Here is a 17,657-nt window from a genome sequence, read left to right on the forward strand (position 1 = left end):
TTTGTGCCAGCCCCCCCACCGCCAGCACCCCCCCACCTCCCACCACAAGCCCCTAAGGGCACAGGCTGATTAGTTTGAGGACAGATGGGGATATACAAAAGGGAGAGGAGTAGAAGGAAGAAGGTGTGAGGAGAAATGAAAGGCACAGAAAAAGAAAGAGAACAAGTGGCCAAAGGAAGATCCAGAAGTTGAAGTGCTTCTTGCAGGTTCTTTCGGGGGTAGTCTCGTTTTGCCAGACCCTCCTCCAAAGGGCGCTGGAGGAGAGTCTGGCTACTCCACATAGCATTCGGGGATGGGAGGAAAACATGCTCTGGTTTATTGATATTTCTTTAAACCAATTACAATCGTCTTGAGCGGTGCTAAGCACCGGAGAAAAGCTGCGGTGCTGCTGCGAAATAGGCTCAGAAGGAACTTGTTTTGGTGGATCATGTGTACGTTTAAAAGTTGTTTTAGTTGTGCAACAGAAAACTCAGATTGGACAGATAGTCTAGCTAGCTGTCTGGATTTACCCTGCAGAGATCTCAGAAAAGGTTAACCATAGTCCTCATAAATCAACCGGAGTTTAAAATGCCAACACAAAGGAAGCCCAAGACAACGGCTATTTGGCCTAAATGAATGAAATCCAACGGATTTTCCGGCGGCAATGGAGCAATCCCGGAAGTGGAATGTCAAGGATATAGACTATTTTGGGGGTAATAAGGGTTTATGGTCCACGATGAGATATCCAAGATGTGTGAATTAGGCAGTCATACCATGCTAGTCAATAGAAATGTTCATATTTTGAGAAAAGAATGACTCTTACTTTTATGCAGCATGGTTGACATCCAGTAGACACTGAAAGGAATGAGTTAGAGAAAGTTAGTTTTTTTGTAGCAATCTATAATTGCAGCACATTAAACTACCCAAAAAAGAAATGGTAAACCCACAATGACACAACGGCAAATCCCACAACAGGACAGCAAATCGCCACAACACGACAGCAAATTCAATGACACAACACCAATTCACCACAACACGACAGCATTGGTGAGACTGAAACGAAAAGGGTAGGTACATATTGGACACTGATCCTTGCTTGTGTGGCACATAGTATATTTTGGGGTATTTGACACTGTTATTTTTAATTTGATGTATTATTTAATTTTGTATATTTGCAAAAATGACAGATACCCCCTTTAATTTATTCCTAATGTGAGTATAAAGGCACAAGATCGATAGTTACGTATTGTAACTTCAGATTCTATGAGTATAGGCGCAGCCCTCTAAGCTACGCTATTGGGTTTATCCCTTCGTGCATGCGCAGTAGTGAAGATTTCTTTCCCGCCCTTGCGTCCAGCACGGGCTACGTCTACTACGACTACATCCGCAGAAACTGTATATAAACAGAGCGGACCCGTTGCTCATCTCCCAACATCAGCTTTTTCTTCAGCTAGTGTTACAGGAGCAGATGGCCCGAATCTTAAAGGGCTGCGCCTATACTCATAGAATCTGGAGTTACAATACGTAACTATCGTTCTATTTCGTATAGGCTTCGCCCTCTAAGCTACGCTATTGGGTTAGGGCAAAGCTGATGTCGTCAATGCCACCTGCGACACAGAGCCCACAAGCAGAACATAGACTAACTTCTTTCACTAATGCACTGACAGGAGATTGTATCAGATAAACCGTTATTCTGATAAGAGAGCCTGCCATGGTAATGACTTGGCCTAGCTGGCTGCAAGGCCCAAGCCATGAGTGTAGGCGTGCATGATTAGTGAAGAAAAAATGGGAGATGAGCAACGGGTCCGCTCTGTTTATATACAGTTTCTGTGGACGTAGTTGAAAGCCCGTGCTGGACGCAAGGGCGGGAAAGAAATCTTCACTACTGCGCATGCGCAAAGGGATAAACCCAATAGCGTAGCTTAGAGGGCGAAGCCTATACGAAATAGAACATCCATTGGTGTAAACTGTTGATTTGCGCTGCCTTCTTCAGTTGGCACAATGTCTGAATAAATGTTTGAGTAAACTTGCCACTGAACACCAGCCAACAGACTGACCGTTTTTTTATAATTATTTCTTTTAAGTGGGTAAATGTCACCGAAGCACCTTTACATGTGTTTTAGTAATTTAATTTATATCATTATTTCAATTAGTAAATATACAAAATTAAATAATACATAAAATCGTGTTGTGGGATGTGTTGTCATGGTTTGCACTTCAGAGCCACCATAATTTAACCCTGTTTGACTAAAGTTTGCTGAAAAAACTAAATGGCCCAGCTGTTAGGAAATTTCTATTTAAAAAATTAAACTATATATTTGAGACCCTATTCTTTTATATTTACATCTTCAGTATGAAGGAATAAGCTTGAGTGCCACAGACAAGGTAAAGGAGGGAAGTTGGGAGTAGCATATTCTTGGTTTTTTTATGTATTAATAAGGCCAGCCTTATACTGTCATTTTGAATCATGATTTCTAACACAGAAGGAGAAAGTTAGAAAGATGCTCAGAGAGATACAAAAGCACAGGCTGACTGAAGACATCAGTGGAGTTATTTGGAAAGTGTGACTTGTTGATGACAGTCAGTCAATACATCCCGGTGATCAAAGAGTCTCTCTCTCTCTCTCTCTCTCTCTCTCTCTCTCTCTCTCTCTCTCTCTCTCACACACACACACACACACACACACACACACACGCACAAACACAGAAACTGTGCGCCTCATCCATCTTTTCTGACTCTCAGCTTGTATCGACTCGCTCTCTTGAACTCTGCCACCTCTAACTACGCATATGGAACTCAGTGTTCAAAGTGTGCTTGAATACTGTAGTATTGGTGTGGTGCAGATGAAGGTCACCTTTTTGATCCCAATCTCTTTTTTCCCCTCCTTTCTTCTTCCTCTTAAAACTTCACCTCTTTCCACCTCTACCTTTTTCCCTCCTTTGTCCACTCTTCATCTTTGTCTCTCTGTCTATGACTGAAAATTAAATCATCTTCAGAAGTCTTGGTGATCAGTCTCATATTGTTGATAATGACTCCCCCGTGACAATAACAGCTGCTCCATCAATATGCACTCAGACAGATACACACCACAACAGACCAGACTGAGAAGTGTGTGTGTGTGTGTGTGTGTGTGTGTGTGTGCGCGTGTGTGTGTGTGTGCGTGTGTGTGTGTGTGTGCGTGTGTGTGTGTGTGTGTGTGTGTGTGTGTGTGTGTGTGTGTGTGTGTGTGTGTGGGCATATGTGTGTGTGTGTGTGTGTGTGTGTGTGTGTGTGTGTGTGTGTGTGTGTGTGTGTGTGGTCCATGTGTCTGTACTTGTACTGTGACAAATACATTTTTGGTATGATTGGTGTCATTAGATGTGATGCGAGTGGTGTGTATGTTCAGTACTCCGAATCCCCACATGTGTTCATTAAATCACTTCTACATTATGCTCAGTCATGTAGAAAAGCTGTTCCACTGGGCCTGTACCATAATTGGCCAATTTACTCTGTGTAAATTGGCTTTCATATCTGCATATATATACAAAACACTGCAGCCTCGATCTGTGTCTCAGTGCTGCTGTGTCACAAAAAAAGACAACAAAATAAGGCAAAGACAATTTAGCATGTCTGGAAGCTGGATTCAGAGAGCTAGAATAACGAAGTGTCTGTATTACCTGTGTGTGTCTGTATTACCTGTGTGTGTGTGTGTGTGTGTGTGTGTGTGTGTGTGTGTGTGTGTGTGTGTGTGCGGAAAAGTTAATTAGCGTGTATGACTCACTCAAAACAATGAGGTCTGAGAACGAGAGCGCCATGTTACAGCACAGTTTTTAAATGCACAAAAATAAACAAAACTTGCTTTTTGACACTTGTGCTTTTCCGTCCTCATGCTGCATACGGACACTAATTAGGTCCCTAAAGCTGAAGAGACCAAAAGATGGAAGGTGTGACCAGACACCACACACTTGTACACATCTGATCTGTTTGTGTTATTATGTCTCTGCATGCTTTACTTCATCACTGCTTCATCATGCATCCTGATTTGCTCTGTGGTTGGTCTTGTCTCATCTGTCAGCCCATGTGGGATTCTGAACCCTCTTTGTGAACACTTTTAAAAATGTTCTCAAGGCTTTTAATGTACAAAAAATCAATAGTCTTCTGATCTGATTGATTATAAGTTGAATGAACTCCAGCTGCCAATTGATCCTCTCTGGACTGCCACTATCCTGACTCCTGCTGCTGCAGAATATAAATGACTGGCTGTCCGTAGTGCTGCGCCCTTAGCAGTGCAGACGGGCCTCAGCAGTATTTAGAGGTCAAACACCGGAGCTGTGCTACTCTAGCAGACTGCCAAATAACTACAGGCTCATAACAGCTCTTAATCCCAGGGGCTACTGAATCAAAACAGCTCTGATATCATGAAGGGGTGACACGCCCTCATTGATGTTTGCTGATGACTGTGCATTTCAGGCTGTTGCATCATCACCTAAAAGTCTATTTGGCATTATAAGTTATTACCTTTTTGTTCCTGTGTTTGTGACTGTGCTCGCAACTGTATCATTGTTGTGAAAGTCAGTGAAGTTCACCTCACAAGTTAACCACATGTTAAAATGACTCCCTTTAACAGTGTGTGTGTCCTCTATTTGACAGGATGACTATATCCCCTACCCACGGATAGAAGATGTGAGTCATTTTTCACTCACACAATACACTCATAACACACATTTACACCCCTCTCATGTGTACCCACTACCTAGGAGTGTTTCCGACAATAGATAACACATTTAAGTACTTTGCAAGCTTAATTTATGAAGATGCAATTCTGGAGAACTTTCCTTTCCCGAGAGCTATTACATTTAATGACATATTTGGCTTTTATCTACCTCACTGTCTCCCTTTTGCCCTTCTGTCCAAGATACTGGAAAAAGGTGGTCCATACCCCCAGGTTATCCTGCCACAGTTTGGGGGTTACTGGATTGAGGATGTGGAGGCACCAGCAGGGACCCCCTCCTCCTCAGAGTCCAGTTTCTGTGAGGAGGAGGACGGAGGAGAGGGCATGAGCCCTGGTGGGGGACACAGCTACCGCCTGGAGTGTAATAGCACAGCTCGCGCCTACCGCAAACATTTCCTAGGCAATGTGAGTGTCTGTGTACTAACATCAGTGTGTATTTAGAAGAGAAATACTGTTATTGTGTTTGACCTAAAATATCTCTCTCTCTCACACTCATAACCTCTTTTCTACACTCATCCAGGAACACATGAACTATTACTGCACAGGCAGCAGCATAGGTAACCTCATCATGTCTCTGAAACATGAAGAGGCTGAGGGACAGGAGTTCCTGCGCATCATGCTCAGGTACAATGAGGGACATGCACTGTCAGTGTTAGTATCTTTAGCATTTTACATGTCAAACTGTAAAGTATGACAAATAAATGTCTTTTCCAAATTTTATGACAAACTATGCAATAGTTGTCAGGACATTACAATTAAAGCCACAAATGTCAATTTCTTACAGAACCTCCTCCCTTCTCTTATGTTGCAGCTCTCTATGCTCTCTGTCATGATTACCTCTGAATAGACTTGTGGTGCTGTAGGAGACAACTTTCATCACTAGCTGCTGTCTTTTTTCTCCGTTTCATTCTTTCTCTGTTAAGACTAAACTCATGATCATAGTTTTTTCCTAATATTGCCTAATTGCATATAAACTAGGTGTAAAAGTTAAGAAATCTCTTTGATGTAACAAATCTCTGATCATTCTGACCCAGAGAGCTCCTCTTTTTGTTCTTTTGCAGGTCGAGGATCAAAACAGTCCATGACAGGATCTCGTTAGCGGGCATCAACCAGCTGCCTAGTGTACCCCAGATTGCCAAGGTAAGATATACAGTACATTAGTTAACAAGTACACAAGACATAATGGCAGCTAAAGTGCCGGATTTGATATATAGAGGCTGGCTGGCTAACTAATAAAGGAAGCTCGATGGAGAAGGACATCTTTACAGCAGCTGACTTATCTTATAATTAAAGGTGTTTTCACACCTGCCTTGTTTAGTTCGGTTGAATCGAACCCTGAAAAGTGTACCCCCTTGGTGCAGTTTGTTTGGGCAGCTGTGACCACTGCAATCACACGCTGCGGCTGTGGCTCAGATGGTAGAGTGGTTGTCTACCAATTGTAAGGTTGGTGGTTCAATCCCATGTCCTTGGGCTGACCCCAGAATTACTCCCGATGCTGTGTCATCGGTTTGTGAATGCGTGTGGATGTTTATCGGCTATGTGTGGCCATGGGTGACAAGCGCATCTGGTGTGGCACCGCTGATTTACTTAAAGCTGCTGTCTGACGACGCCACCTAGTTTTGTGAACTCTTAAAAACAATGAAACACTTTAATTGGTAGGCCTAGGTTCTTTTCTACAAGGGAGAGCAATGCATGGCAACTCAAAGGAACGACGACAAGGACAGAGAATGTTAGAAAAATTTATTCAAACACAGGAGCAGTTTAACTTTTAAAAACTACTAAAATTGTTCAAAATGATAAAATCCCCTTAAAACTGCGTTGTTAAGATGATAAAAGACCGGCATAAAAACACAATTCAGGAAGACAATATCTTAAAAACAAAGAGAGGAAAATCAATACATATTTATTATATATTTGCACCCCGCAAAGGAAAATGTCACATAAAATATTAAATTAAGTTAACTGTTCATACAATACAGTAACGTGAGCTATTTAAATTAGATGGGTACATGGTAAAATGTAATTTGCTCAATCGGTCCCAACATTTCCCAGTTAGATAGTAAATGCCGTAAACATATTCCTTGTAAATCTTTACAATAATTTACTTAGAACTAAGCAGGTCTGCCTTATTGAACGATACAAATTTTCTCCAAAACTTGCAATTTTCAGCGTGTGGCTTGTTAGTTTGAAGTTTGTTGCTGTTTCCCGTAGCGAAGGGATTTTGAGAACGGCAACACAAACAGAACGGAGCCGCACGCCGGATATCAGGCTTTATCCTGGAAATGTACTTCCGTTAATCCAGACTAAGAGAGGTATAACATTCTGTAAGCAAATGTGGTGATAAACCATGGCTGTACATTAAGCAAATTGTTATTTTTGGAATTAAGATTTTGTGCATAAGCTCAATGGCATCAAATAACTTTTCCCTTTTGTATCTTACCATGGTATTCTTTCCATACAATATGAGATTTCTCTCATACGGTATGATGTCAGTCAAATATATGATTGTCTTTCTTCTCTCAGCTTCTGTGTGACGATGCCACAGGGCTGAAGTTCAACCCGGTCCTGTACCCTCGGGTGAGTTTATCCTAAACTCCCACATTGCAACTTCATCATTACCAGTCTGACTTCAGCTCATCTGTTATAAATGTATTCATTCAAGCTGACATGAGTTACCATTTCCGGTCTCTGCCTCCTCTTGGGGGTGACAACAGGGCACTGTAGGGTTCAATGGGCTAATGCTACATTCAATAATATCTGCCACAACTTTATACCTTCATTAGTAACTGTTTTATATATTCTGCACATTCATGAAAATGTAATGCCCTTAACTTATTTTTTTAACATCAACTGATGCAGTGTATCCTGTCATTATTTTTTGTCAGCATCACCCACCTGTCCATACACCAAGGCCTTCATTAACATTTCATTTCAACCTCCTTTTCGTGCCCTCTTAACCAGAAAAATAACACAACTTATCATTTTACCCTCATAAGCCCCCTACCTCTCTAACATCTGCCCTGTTCAGTAAGTGCATTATTCAAAAATGACTGATGACACAAGAGGGCAACAACTTTCTAAAATGGACACAATGGATCTGTTTCTCCTCCTGTGAGCCAGGCAGAGGAGTGTGATGGAGCATGCTTTCAGCCTGAGCCTCAGGAAAGAAAAACCATCTGTCTCAGGCTGCAAGAGGCAGCAACGAGTTCACTGCCTTTGCTGAGGGCCGTGACAGTTCTTCGCATGTCAGCCTTACGTAACATGGGCCCCAATAAACCTGCCCTGAAGACATGTTGGAGAAAAGGAAAACATGTTTTCCTAACTGCCACAGCAAGAAGAAAATGTAGAAAGTTGAGTGAATTAAGTAACCATGGGGAGTAATACTTTTTGTGTATGCACAGGGATCCCAGTTGATAGTGGCTTATGATGAACACGAGGTGAACAACACTTTCAAGTTTGGAGTCATCTACCAGAAGTTTGGACAGGTGAGGGATCGTATTGATCTTGACAGTGTGCTCCAGTTTAACTCACATACACCGTCTGATCCTATACACGGTTTATGTCTTGCATCTCCCACCCTTTTTTCTGTCCTCCATACCCTAATCATGTCTCCCCCTCTCAGACATCAGAGGAAGAGTTGTTTGGGAACAATGAGGAGACGCCAGCTTTCAAGGAGTTTCTCAGTACCCTGGGTGACAATATGGAACTTCAAGACTTTAAAGGGTAAGAGTATTTCTAGAATGTGATTTTATAAAAGAAAAGTGCTTTAAAACTGAAAAAGGCAGGATTCAGTAACAACAAAATAAATAGAGACCAGATAAAAAGGTCCACAAGAATTAAAAAGGATGCCATTGAAGTGCAATGCAGTAGAGCAAAGAAGCTGGGTTTAATTACTGTAACCCTGGAGCAATTTGTCCTGCTGTTTCGGCCTCAGCGTGCCACCGGGATAAACTGCTTAGCGAAACAGATCTGAGAAAAAAAAATGCCACATGGACAGGTAATCAGAGCTTTGTAAACGGTGTTTATTGCCTTGCAGGCTTTTTTCTATTGTGTTATACTTGTAACTTTTACTGTTAGGGAGGCTTTAAATTGTAGCAGACACGTTACAGAAAGCTGCACAACACTTTTGGGTGGCCTTGGAGCTAGTTAAGCACAGAATGTGATGAAACTGACATTTAAAATACATAAAATATGATCATATCTTATTACTGAAGGCTGGAATCCACACAGAACGTGACACGTGCTTTGATAATGTGACAGGTTCCGCGGTGGGCTGGATGTATCCCACGGACAGACAGGGTCTGAATCTGTCTACACTGTCTTCAGACAGAGAGAGATTATGTTCCATGTGTCAACCAAGCTTCCCTTTACTGAAGGAGACGTCCAGCAGGTACATGACTTTGATAATGGCTTTATTATTGTGACAATGAAGGTACGATGGATTGAGCTGCAAAGTAAGGATCAACCGCACAGATGCGGCTAAATGTTAAAGCAAACGTTTGCAAGTTATTTGATATGAAGCCAATAAAACCATCCTTAGAAACAAAGAAATCCCGTGTGCATTCAGTGGCTTGTGTGCCATAGAAGACTCATAAATTGTGCTCTTGTTTTAAAAGTGCCCTCTGAGCTACACAACCACAAAACCAAATCTATTTACCAACCTATAATCTTATGAATTTTCCCCTCTGCTTTTTTAGCTCCAGAGGAAAAGACACATAGGAAACGACATTGTGGCCACAGTCTTCCAGGAAGAGCCCACACCGTTTGTTCCAGACATGATCGCATCCAATTTCCTGCATGCTTACGTGCTGGTGCAGGTTGAGAACCCCTGTACAGAACACACAACATACAAGGTACCAGCAAGGCCTGTGTGGTGAAATGACACAGCTCCTACTAGTGCTCTGTAGTAACTGTAAATTAGTTGTTGAAACTGCCAGTGGTCCTTGTCAGCTGTGTGCTGACATAAATAACTGCATAAACACAACAAAGTACACAACGAATTAATCATCAATAATAGTCATCTCGCGATGACAAGGTGTTCTCAAGTTTTGCCTCGGATGTTGTTTCATCGTCCTAGCTCGAAACTTGAGCCCTCGTGGAATACGTGCTAATAACGTGTTTTATGTCAACAGGTGTCAGTTACAGCGAGGGAGGATGTGCCTCCTTTTGGACCCCCTCTACCAAACCCAGCTGTCTTTAGGAAGGTGAGAAAAAGAGCTGATACAACTTCTGTCACTGATTTTGTGGAGTATTTTTACATTGACTACATTTACATGCACATAATATTCCGGGTTTTTGGGTTAGGGTTAAGCAGTAAACTGGGCGTAAAATGCAGTAAAACCCCGACTGAGACGCATATTCTGAATGTGCTTTATACATGTCCAAAGAATGCTTCTAATACCCAAATAATACCAGAATATCCCACATCTTATTGGAAAATGATAAATTCGGAAAAAAGGCCTTATTCGGAATATCCATCCAGAACATACTGTTTACATGACCTGTATCAAATTCGGAATATTGTCATATTCGGAATAATAGTGGAATATTGGTGTGCATTTAAACGTTCTCAACATTGTGTCTCTACTTTTATGATCTGAGTACTTCTTCTACCACAGCTTGTAGGTATTTGAAATGTCCTCATTTAAAAACAGTTTAACATGTGGGTGCACATTAAAAACTGTAACCCTCCTTTTCATCTTGTATTTTAAAGGTAGCCTTGATGATTCTATCAGATCATTGTCACAATGGGGGAAACTGCATTGTGAAAACAATCTAGACAATCTAGGCTTCTAGACTCAGTAGAAGATTCAGTTAGTTATCGGGACATGAGTTGCAGCATGTGGGGAGAAAGGGGGTTTAAAGCAGATGAGGATTTTAATCAGTACAGTTGATTCTCTTGATCAGACTCCTGCAATAGTGTAATCTGTATGGCGTTGATTATAGTTTGCCTTTTCCTTTCCTTAACGTTGCCCCTCACCCTTCTGGTTCCTTATCTAACACTACCTCTTTTGTCTCTCTCTCTCTCTCTCTCTCTCTCTCTCTCTCTCTCTCTCTCTCTCTCCCCCTCCCTCCCTCCCTCCCTCCCCAGGGTCCTGAGTTTCGAGACTTCCTGCTGACAAAGTTGATCAATGCTGAAAACGCCTGCTACAAATCCGACAAATTCGCCAAATTAGAGGTGACACACGTCTGCGGCACAGCCACACTCTAACACCACAGCATGCCTTTATTCACAGCTCAGCTTTGTTTATAATAATGACCATAATCACCTCTACCACCTAATCTCGATGTGTGTAAATTGATTCCAGGGGCGAACGCGAGCTGCGCTGCTGGACAACCTCCACGATGAGTTGCATAGACAGAGCCAGGCCATGCTGGGTCTGGGCCAGGCGGGAGAGGAGGACAAGCTGGAGAACGGGGGACACGGGGGTCTGCTAGAGTCCTTCAAGGTGAACATGAACCTGGACAGAAGTGTACACGACACCATGCATTCTTCCCTCAGCTCTGTGACATTAATTTAATCACCGTCATTACTGCACAAGAGTGTGAGGTTTTCTTGCTGTAGGTCAACTAAATGTCACAGGTCTGCAAGATGACTTAGGTGCTAAACCATCAGTAGCGTTGTTCCTCCTGCTTTTCTCTATGCTCAAAGATTCTGACCTTATACCCCGAGTATGTGTGTGGAAATGAATGCAAACACTACTGTGCTTATGTATTTGTAAAACAAAATGTTTCCTTTCTCTTTGTGAATCTTACTATTTACTTTATTTGCCATCTAAATGGTTCTGTCTCATCCCTTAATGTCTCTTTACACTCTTTTGTCCTCATCTGTGTGTGTGTGTGTGTGTGTGTGTGTGTGTGTGTGTGTGTGTGTGTGTGTGTGTGTGTGTGTGTGTGTGTGTGTGTGTGTGTGTGTGATGAAAGAGTGTCTTGAGATCTAATCTACTGTATAATCACAGCATAAGGGCTTCCTGTTCACACACCCCGTTTTGTGTGTGTCTTTCAGTCCATGCTCTTTACGTTTCTGAATACACAATGTCATCCAGGTATATCAATAGGGAATAATTTACCTGCTAGCCCAGACATCGCTGCATCAGCCGCTGAAAGGTGGCTGGCGCAATGTTTAGTCCAAATGGCATCCTCTCGAATTCAAACAGCCCCAATGGTGTAGTGAAAGCAGTCTTCTCTCTGTCTGCTGGATCTATTTCAACCTGCCAGTAGCCACTGGCAAGCTCCAAGGTTGAATACCACTCTGTTTGGACAAGGTGTTGAGACTCTTCAATGCATGGTAAGGGCTAGGCGTCCTTATGGGTGAGGACATTCAGCCGCCGGTAATCAAAACAAAACCTCCAGGTTCCGTCCTTCTTTTTAACTAGGACGACTGGTGTCGCTCACGGGCTGCTGCTCTCTCGAATTACTCCTTTCTCCAGCATGGTCTGTAGGAGGGAGGGTAGTTCTTGGTACATGTTAGGGGGCACCGGCCTGTAGCGCTCCCGGGAGTGGGGTGCATCACCTGTGGGCATTTGGTTTAAAACGGCATTAGTGCGCCCAAAGTCTCATCATCCTGAGCAAAGATACATCTCCAAAGAACTTGCTCCACCCTCTCCTGTCTCCTGAGGTTTGGACAGTGAGGGACCCCACCCGAGGTATCATCTTCAGCGGTCTCTTGGATGGCTCGTACAGCCACCTCTATCTCCCCATCTGATCTTTCCTGCAACACAAGGTCATTAGCATCAATTTGTTCAGGGGATATCTGACAGACTTTGGCCAATGGCTGACGCTGTGGTATTTCTATTGAGTAGGCATGCCGGTTACATAGCCGTTTAGGCATTTTATTTCCCTTCACCTCTACTACACTGTCTGCCACTTGCCACTCGTTCTCACTGTCCAGGCCTTCTACCAGAGCTGTGTAGTGCATCTTACCAATGTTCTCTGGAACATGTGTCCATAGGACCATATCACTTTCAGGGGGCACTATCACAGGCTTTTTCGTCACTGGTCTGACCTCTGTGGGCCCGGAGGACAGGACCCTTTGGCAGCAGGCAAAAGCCCGTTCCCACTCTCTTTGGGAGGCAGGTTGAACGGTGGAGCCCTGGATATGTCCCTCCTCCAACAGCCTCCCACACTGGTTGGATAACATTCATTCCCAACCACCCATGTCAGGGGCCCATACAGTCATCAGAAACAATGATGACTCCCCTCTGTGGAACATCAACACCCCCCCCCTCCCCACACACTTTAAAATCCAAAATTGAATAGGCAAATGCTGCTTTCAGTTTCAACCACTTCATCTTAGTGCCCATCTCGGCCTCAAAGTCTTTACAATTTATCTTTAAAAACGTTTCACTAAACAGGGTTACCTGTGAGCCTGTGTCCAGAATACAGGGAATACATTTTCTGCCAGCCAACACCTCCACAGCTGGGCATTCTCCGACAAAAAAAAAAAAAAGGCTTTGCTGGTGACTCCACTTCCAGTGCTCCACCAACTAGCCCTCCAGTGGCCGGGTTTGGGAGTTTAAAGGGGGCTGCCGCTGGGAACAGTCACGTCGAAGATGTCCAGCTTGTCCACAGTGTAGACAAATGGGCTGCCCCTGGTCATTCCAACGCGGGCGGGAGATGCTTATATCTGGGACGCTCAGGTAGTTTTTGGCTGACTAAATGGTACTCACAATCTCCTCTTTCAAGGCTTGCTTCAACTCTGCAACCATGTTAAGCAGCTCTGTGCGGGTTTGATCTTTCCACTTGATGAGGGGTTCAGCAGGGGGTACAGTGTAGACTTTATGACAGTCCATCTCCTTCCTCTGCCCAGCCTTCTCTCTCCAACTCGTTAGCCTTCTGCAACAACTCAGAAAACGTCAAGTTTGGGCTTCTATGCACCTGCCTCTGGAGCTCCTTCAGCGAACCAGACTGCAGGCCGAGCATCATCTGATCCCTCAGTGTGTGTTGCAGATGAGCTGACCCGTCTGGTTCAGCAGTTCCCCATTTTTGGAAGGCTTCTCTTAACCGGAGGCTAAAGTCTCCCAGTGTCTCCCCCATACCTTGTTTCACATTAAAAAAGTTAATTCTGAGATTGGCAGTTGTGGTCTGCCCTCCATATAAACCTTGAAGAAAGTCAAATATTTTGTCAGCAGTGTCTCTTTGTTGTCCCTCTAGTAATCGGACCTCCCTCCTGGCATCACCCTTTATTGCACTAAAGAGGAAATACATTGTTTGCTCTATTGCAAGTCCTTGAGCCCTGAGAAGGGTTTTCATCCTACTTTCCCAATCTCAATACTGCATTACATTTTTACCATTTTTACCAAATTTTGGGGCAAATGGAACCCATATACCATATCCACATCATACTTGGGGCCTGTGTACTAGCCAGGCTAGCTGCTGCTTGGCTATCCATTATCAATCAGGTGTGTTCAAGAACTGGGAATCCTGCCGACAACGCCAAGAATTCCCAGGCTTGATACACACACAGAGACATTGGTTTTAGTTTTAAAATGGTCTTTATATGGTTTTCGTTTTACTAGCAGCAAATGTGCATTCTTGTAGTGGACAAAAAATAGAAGATCCTATTTAAAGCAGTCTGTAGAAAGGGACTACAGTCTTTACCCTGAGGGAGGCGGGGAAGGGGGCTAGCAGCACCTGTATTGTCCAGTCCGCTGATCCTGGTCGGGGCCCCTGTGCAGTGCTGGTGCGCCGATCTGCCAGACGTCCTCTGCGCACTTCTCGCTGCCCGGCCAGCTTGCCCTTTTTCCTATCCAGCTCCGCTGTCCAGCCCGTCTAGCCTCGCACTGTCCTGCACCCCCGGAGCGTGTTTCTGTAGTTCTTCACAACCGTCTAGCCCCGCACCAACTCAGGTCGTTTTCACAGCTCTCCTTGTCCGCTCTCCCCCACCAGAACACCTATCACTGCCTCGATCTCGCGTCTTAACCCCTCATTAGGAGATGCGCTACCGGTGTGTTTGGAGAGCGTCCTCGTGCCAATCCAGCATCTCTCCCCTGATTAGGAGATGTGCCTCAGGTGTGTTTGGAGGTGTCTTTAGTGTCTGTGCTAGTGATGGCCGAACGAAGCCTTGTGAAGCCTCTGAAGCTTCTTCCTGATTGTATCGCAAAATGATCCGAAGCATCAAAGCATCAAAAACAACACAGTGACATCTGGTGGTCAGTCAGCAGTAATGACAGCGGCTATGAACTCGACACAGCCAAACCAAGCTACAACATGAACATAGGAGAGACAGAATGGACACATGCATATGGCATGACATGACTGAACTTGAATTAAATGACATATGAACATGACATGACTCAATTAAAAATATAAAGCCTATGTTTGAATATAACATAATATAATAATATAAATTACTGTGATCAGGATTTGAATGTAAGTATGTTTAATTAGGCTAAATATGGATTAAATAAACTGCAGCAACAATCCATCTTCTACCGCTACGTAGAATTATGTACAGGTGTATGTAAGTAGGCTAATTTCCATTAAAAGGCTAATCATATAAATTGCAAGCCACACTCATAAACCCCGCAGTGTTCCAGTGAATTCTAACGGGCCGTTGGTAAGCACGCAGCGACATGAATCCATGAATCCAGCCAACCCTTCTGGAGTTTCAGTGACGTTCGAAGCTTCGGACGTCATCAGTCACGTGGTTATTTCAATTTGATACAAGCACCAACACTGCTTTCAACCAGCGTGCTTTGCGGGAGTGATACAAGCTTCGGTGCCTCGGTGTCAAACGTCCCATCACTAGTCTGTGCCAGGCAAGCAAAGAAAACAACCCAAAAGCAAAACATCACACAGGCCTACAATAAAAATATGAAGAAAACACTAGCTGCCTGTGTGTGTTTGTGTGTGTGTGTGTGTGTGTGTGTGTGTGTGTGTGTGATGAATGTGTGACTAATGTGACATTTTGGCTCTCTTACTCTTCACAGGCATTATGGACAGCTACTTTGCATTTTCTGCAGTCGGTCCCAGGGGGTGCTGTTCTCATTGCTGTCCTTGCAGTCACTGTGTATTACCTGTCTGCAATACTGTAAATACAACAGAGGATTGCCACATAATTAATAAACATTATTTTATATGATGTTTGCGTTTATGCTTCCAAAGAAAATAAGCACTTCATGATTGATCTGCAGTACATAGCAGCATTAAAAAAGACAAAACATTAAAATCGTATATAAGTTTTTTTTTTATTATTTCAATTGTACTGGCTGGAATGTATTATGGAGTCTAGAATAAATGTTATGAATATTGTTATCAATGAACAAAATGAATATAAAGTCATTAGAATAATAAGAATTCGTACAACACATGTTCATTCATTCACTCCAAATCACTTGGCTTCATTAATGGAGAACTGAGTCCCCTGGTGGTTGTATTGTGCAATAGCATCTATGAACCTAAATGTTAATTCATACATTAAAATAATCCTGCATTTAAGCTGATAAAAACTCACTTTTGTTCTGTACCTTTATGTTCATACCCATTCCCCTCTCTGTCCTTCCACGTATACTTTCCCTGTCACTGACTTTTCCTTTACCCATCTGCTTCTTCCCTTCCCTCCCTCATCCACTCTCTCTCTATTTCTTCTCCATACTCCAGAGAGCCATGCGTGTCAGGAGTCACTCCATGGAGACCATGGTGGGGTCCCACCGTCACAGGAGCCCCGGGGTAGGAGGCGGGGTGCCCGCCAGCGTGAGTGGAGGAGGGCTACCGCAAAGCACCAGCGAATGCACAAAGAGCACCTTCACTGTGAGTGAGAGGGAATAAAGGGAAGGGAGACAGGAAAGGGAAAGACGGATGGTCACTCAGAATGGAATGAGGGATTGATCAAGGAGAACTTGTGCCGCTGGGTAAAAAGTGTTTTACATTAAAGGACTATAATGGGGGGTTAATAGGGAAAAAAAGTACATCTGTGTTGTCATTTTAGGTAATTCAATGACCTATTTCTTACACAGTACACACAGAGAGCGAGAGAGAGCTTCTATGTCAACCAGTGAATTAGGCCATTTTTTAAGGGACAATTCCCTGATTCCAAACAAGAGTTTTTCCCATATTGTTTTTTAAAGGAGAAACCTAATTCTATAATATGTGATCTTCAGCCTCCTGTGTTGTCAGCCAAGTCTCCTCTGAAGAGCCCAGTGAAACGGCGCTCAGGCCTCTTCCCTCGTCTCCACTCCAGCACAGAATCCCCATCGGACAAACACACACGCAGGTTGGTGTTGTGGGACTCACCGTTTTAAATGTCACTGCATTTCCTGTTTATCTTGATGATGTTACACGATTGTCTGTGTTGTTTTTATACAGGTAGCGGGACTCCAGAATGTTGTCCCGTCAGTGTTGTCATTAATGTGTTGTATTTTGTCTGCAGTGAACAAAAGCCTGCAGATATCTACCAGCTGTCCCAGGAAGTGAGGTCAGAGACATTATCCAATCCCAGCTCACCTGAGATCTGCCCCAACAAAGAGAGGTAAGACCTTAACTAGTTCCTGGAGATCATCAAAGCTCCTCTATTTTCGGTAGAAGGCGATGCCTAATAAGCAAACTGGGTAAAGTTGGTCTTTTGTCACAGGTCTGATTTTCTCTCATGTTAAGTTCTCTACATCTGTTTTCCTCAACAGGCCGTTCATCAAGCTGAAAGAGTGCGGCAGCGGCAGACCGAACATCTCTCGTTCTTCATCCAGCACCAGCAGCTTCAGCAGCACCACGGGAGAAACAGAAGCTCTGGAAGAATTGGAGACAGTAAGTGCAACCCTCACAGTTGGTTTGAGCCAAGTAAGCTTGCCTTTATAAGAGAAAAAGGAGGATATTGAGTGTTTGGGTTTAAAGAGAGAGCAGAACAACACATTGAGTGAGGTTGTTGGCATCAAAAGCTTTCTGGGTGAAATAGTGTGTAATTACCAAAAACTGCCTAGAGAGTGTTGAATGTCAACGCATTGATTATAATGATTACAGCTCCTCTCACTGT

The 17,657-nt window shown here is 43.5% G+C and overlaps 1 protein-coding gene across 11 annotated transcripts in view; it reads left to right on the forward strand.

The window, feature by feature from the left end:
• rap1gap2a (RAP1 GTPase activating protein 2a) overlaps positions 1-17,657 on the forward strand; it is a 127,561-nt gene that overhangs the window by 98,592 nt on the left and 11,312 nt on the right. For 6 of the 11 annotated variants that reach the window (XR_004897369.1, XM_031294921.2, XM_031294925.2 and 3 more), the window contains 17 exons: positions 3,870-3,902; positions 4,609-4,641; positions 4,874-5,095; positions 5,211-5,314; positions 5,752-5,830; positions 7,214-7,267; positions 8,092-8,175; positions 8,313-8,413; positions 8,951-9,080; positions 9,388-9,543; positions 9,823-9,894; positions 10,782-10,868; positions 10,999-11,139; positions 16,292-16,441; positions 16,792-16,904; positions 17,061-17,159; positions 17,311-17,431. Coding sequence is in view for 10 of the 11 variants with exons in the window: in XM_031294921.2 (XP_031150781.1) it covers positions 3,870-3,902; positions 4,609-4,641; positions 4,874-5,095; positions 5,211-5,314; positions 5,752-5,830; positions 7,214-7,267; positions 8,092-8,175; positions 8,313-8,413; positions 8,951-9,080; positions 9,388-9,543; positions 9,823-9,894; positions 10,782-10,868; positions 10,999-11,139; positions 16,292-16,441; positions 16,792-16,904; positions 17,061-17,159; positions 17,311-17,431 (1,779 nt within the window). In the remaining variant the exon portion in view is untranslated. The remainder of the gene's footprint in view (positions 1-3,869; positions 3,903-4,608; positions 4,642-4,873; positions 5,096-5,210; positions 5,315-5,751; positions 5,831-7,213; positions 7,268-8,091; positions 8,176-8,312; positions 8,414-8,950; positions 9,081-9,387; positions 9,544-9,822; positions 9,895-10,781; positions 10,869-10,998; positions 11,140-16,291; positions 16,442-16,791; positions 16,905-17,060; positions 17,160-17,310; positions 17,432-17,657) is intronic. The other 5 variants (XM_031294922.2, XM_036001362.1, XM_031294924.2 and 2 more) reach the window with 1 other exon arrangement.

The sequence above is a fragment of the Sander lucioperca genome, chromosome 5 (assembly GCF_008315115.2).
Source record: "Sander lucioperca isolate FBNREF2018 chromosome 5, SLUC_FBN_1.2, whole genome shotgun sequence".
Taxonomy (NCBI): Eukaryota; Metazoa; Chordata; class Actinopteri; order Perciformes; family Percidae; genus Sander; species Sander lucioperca.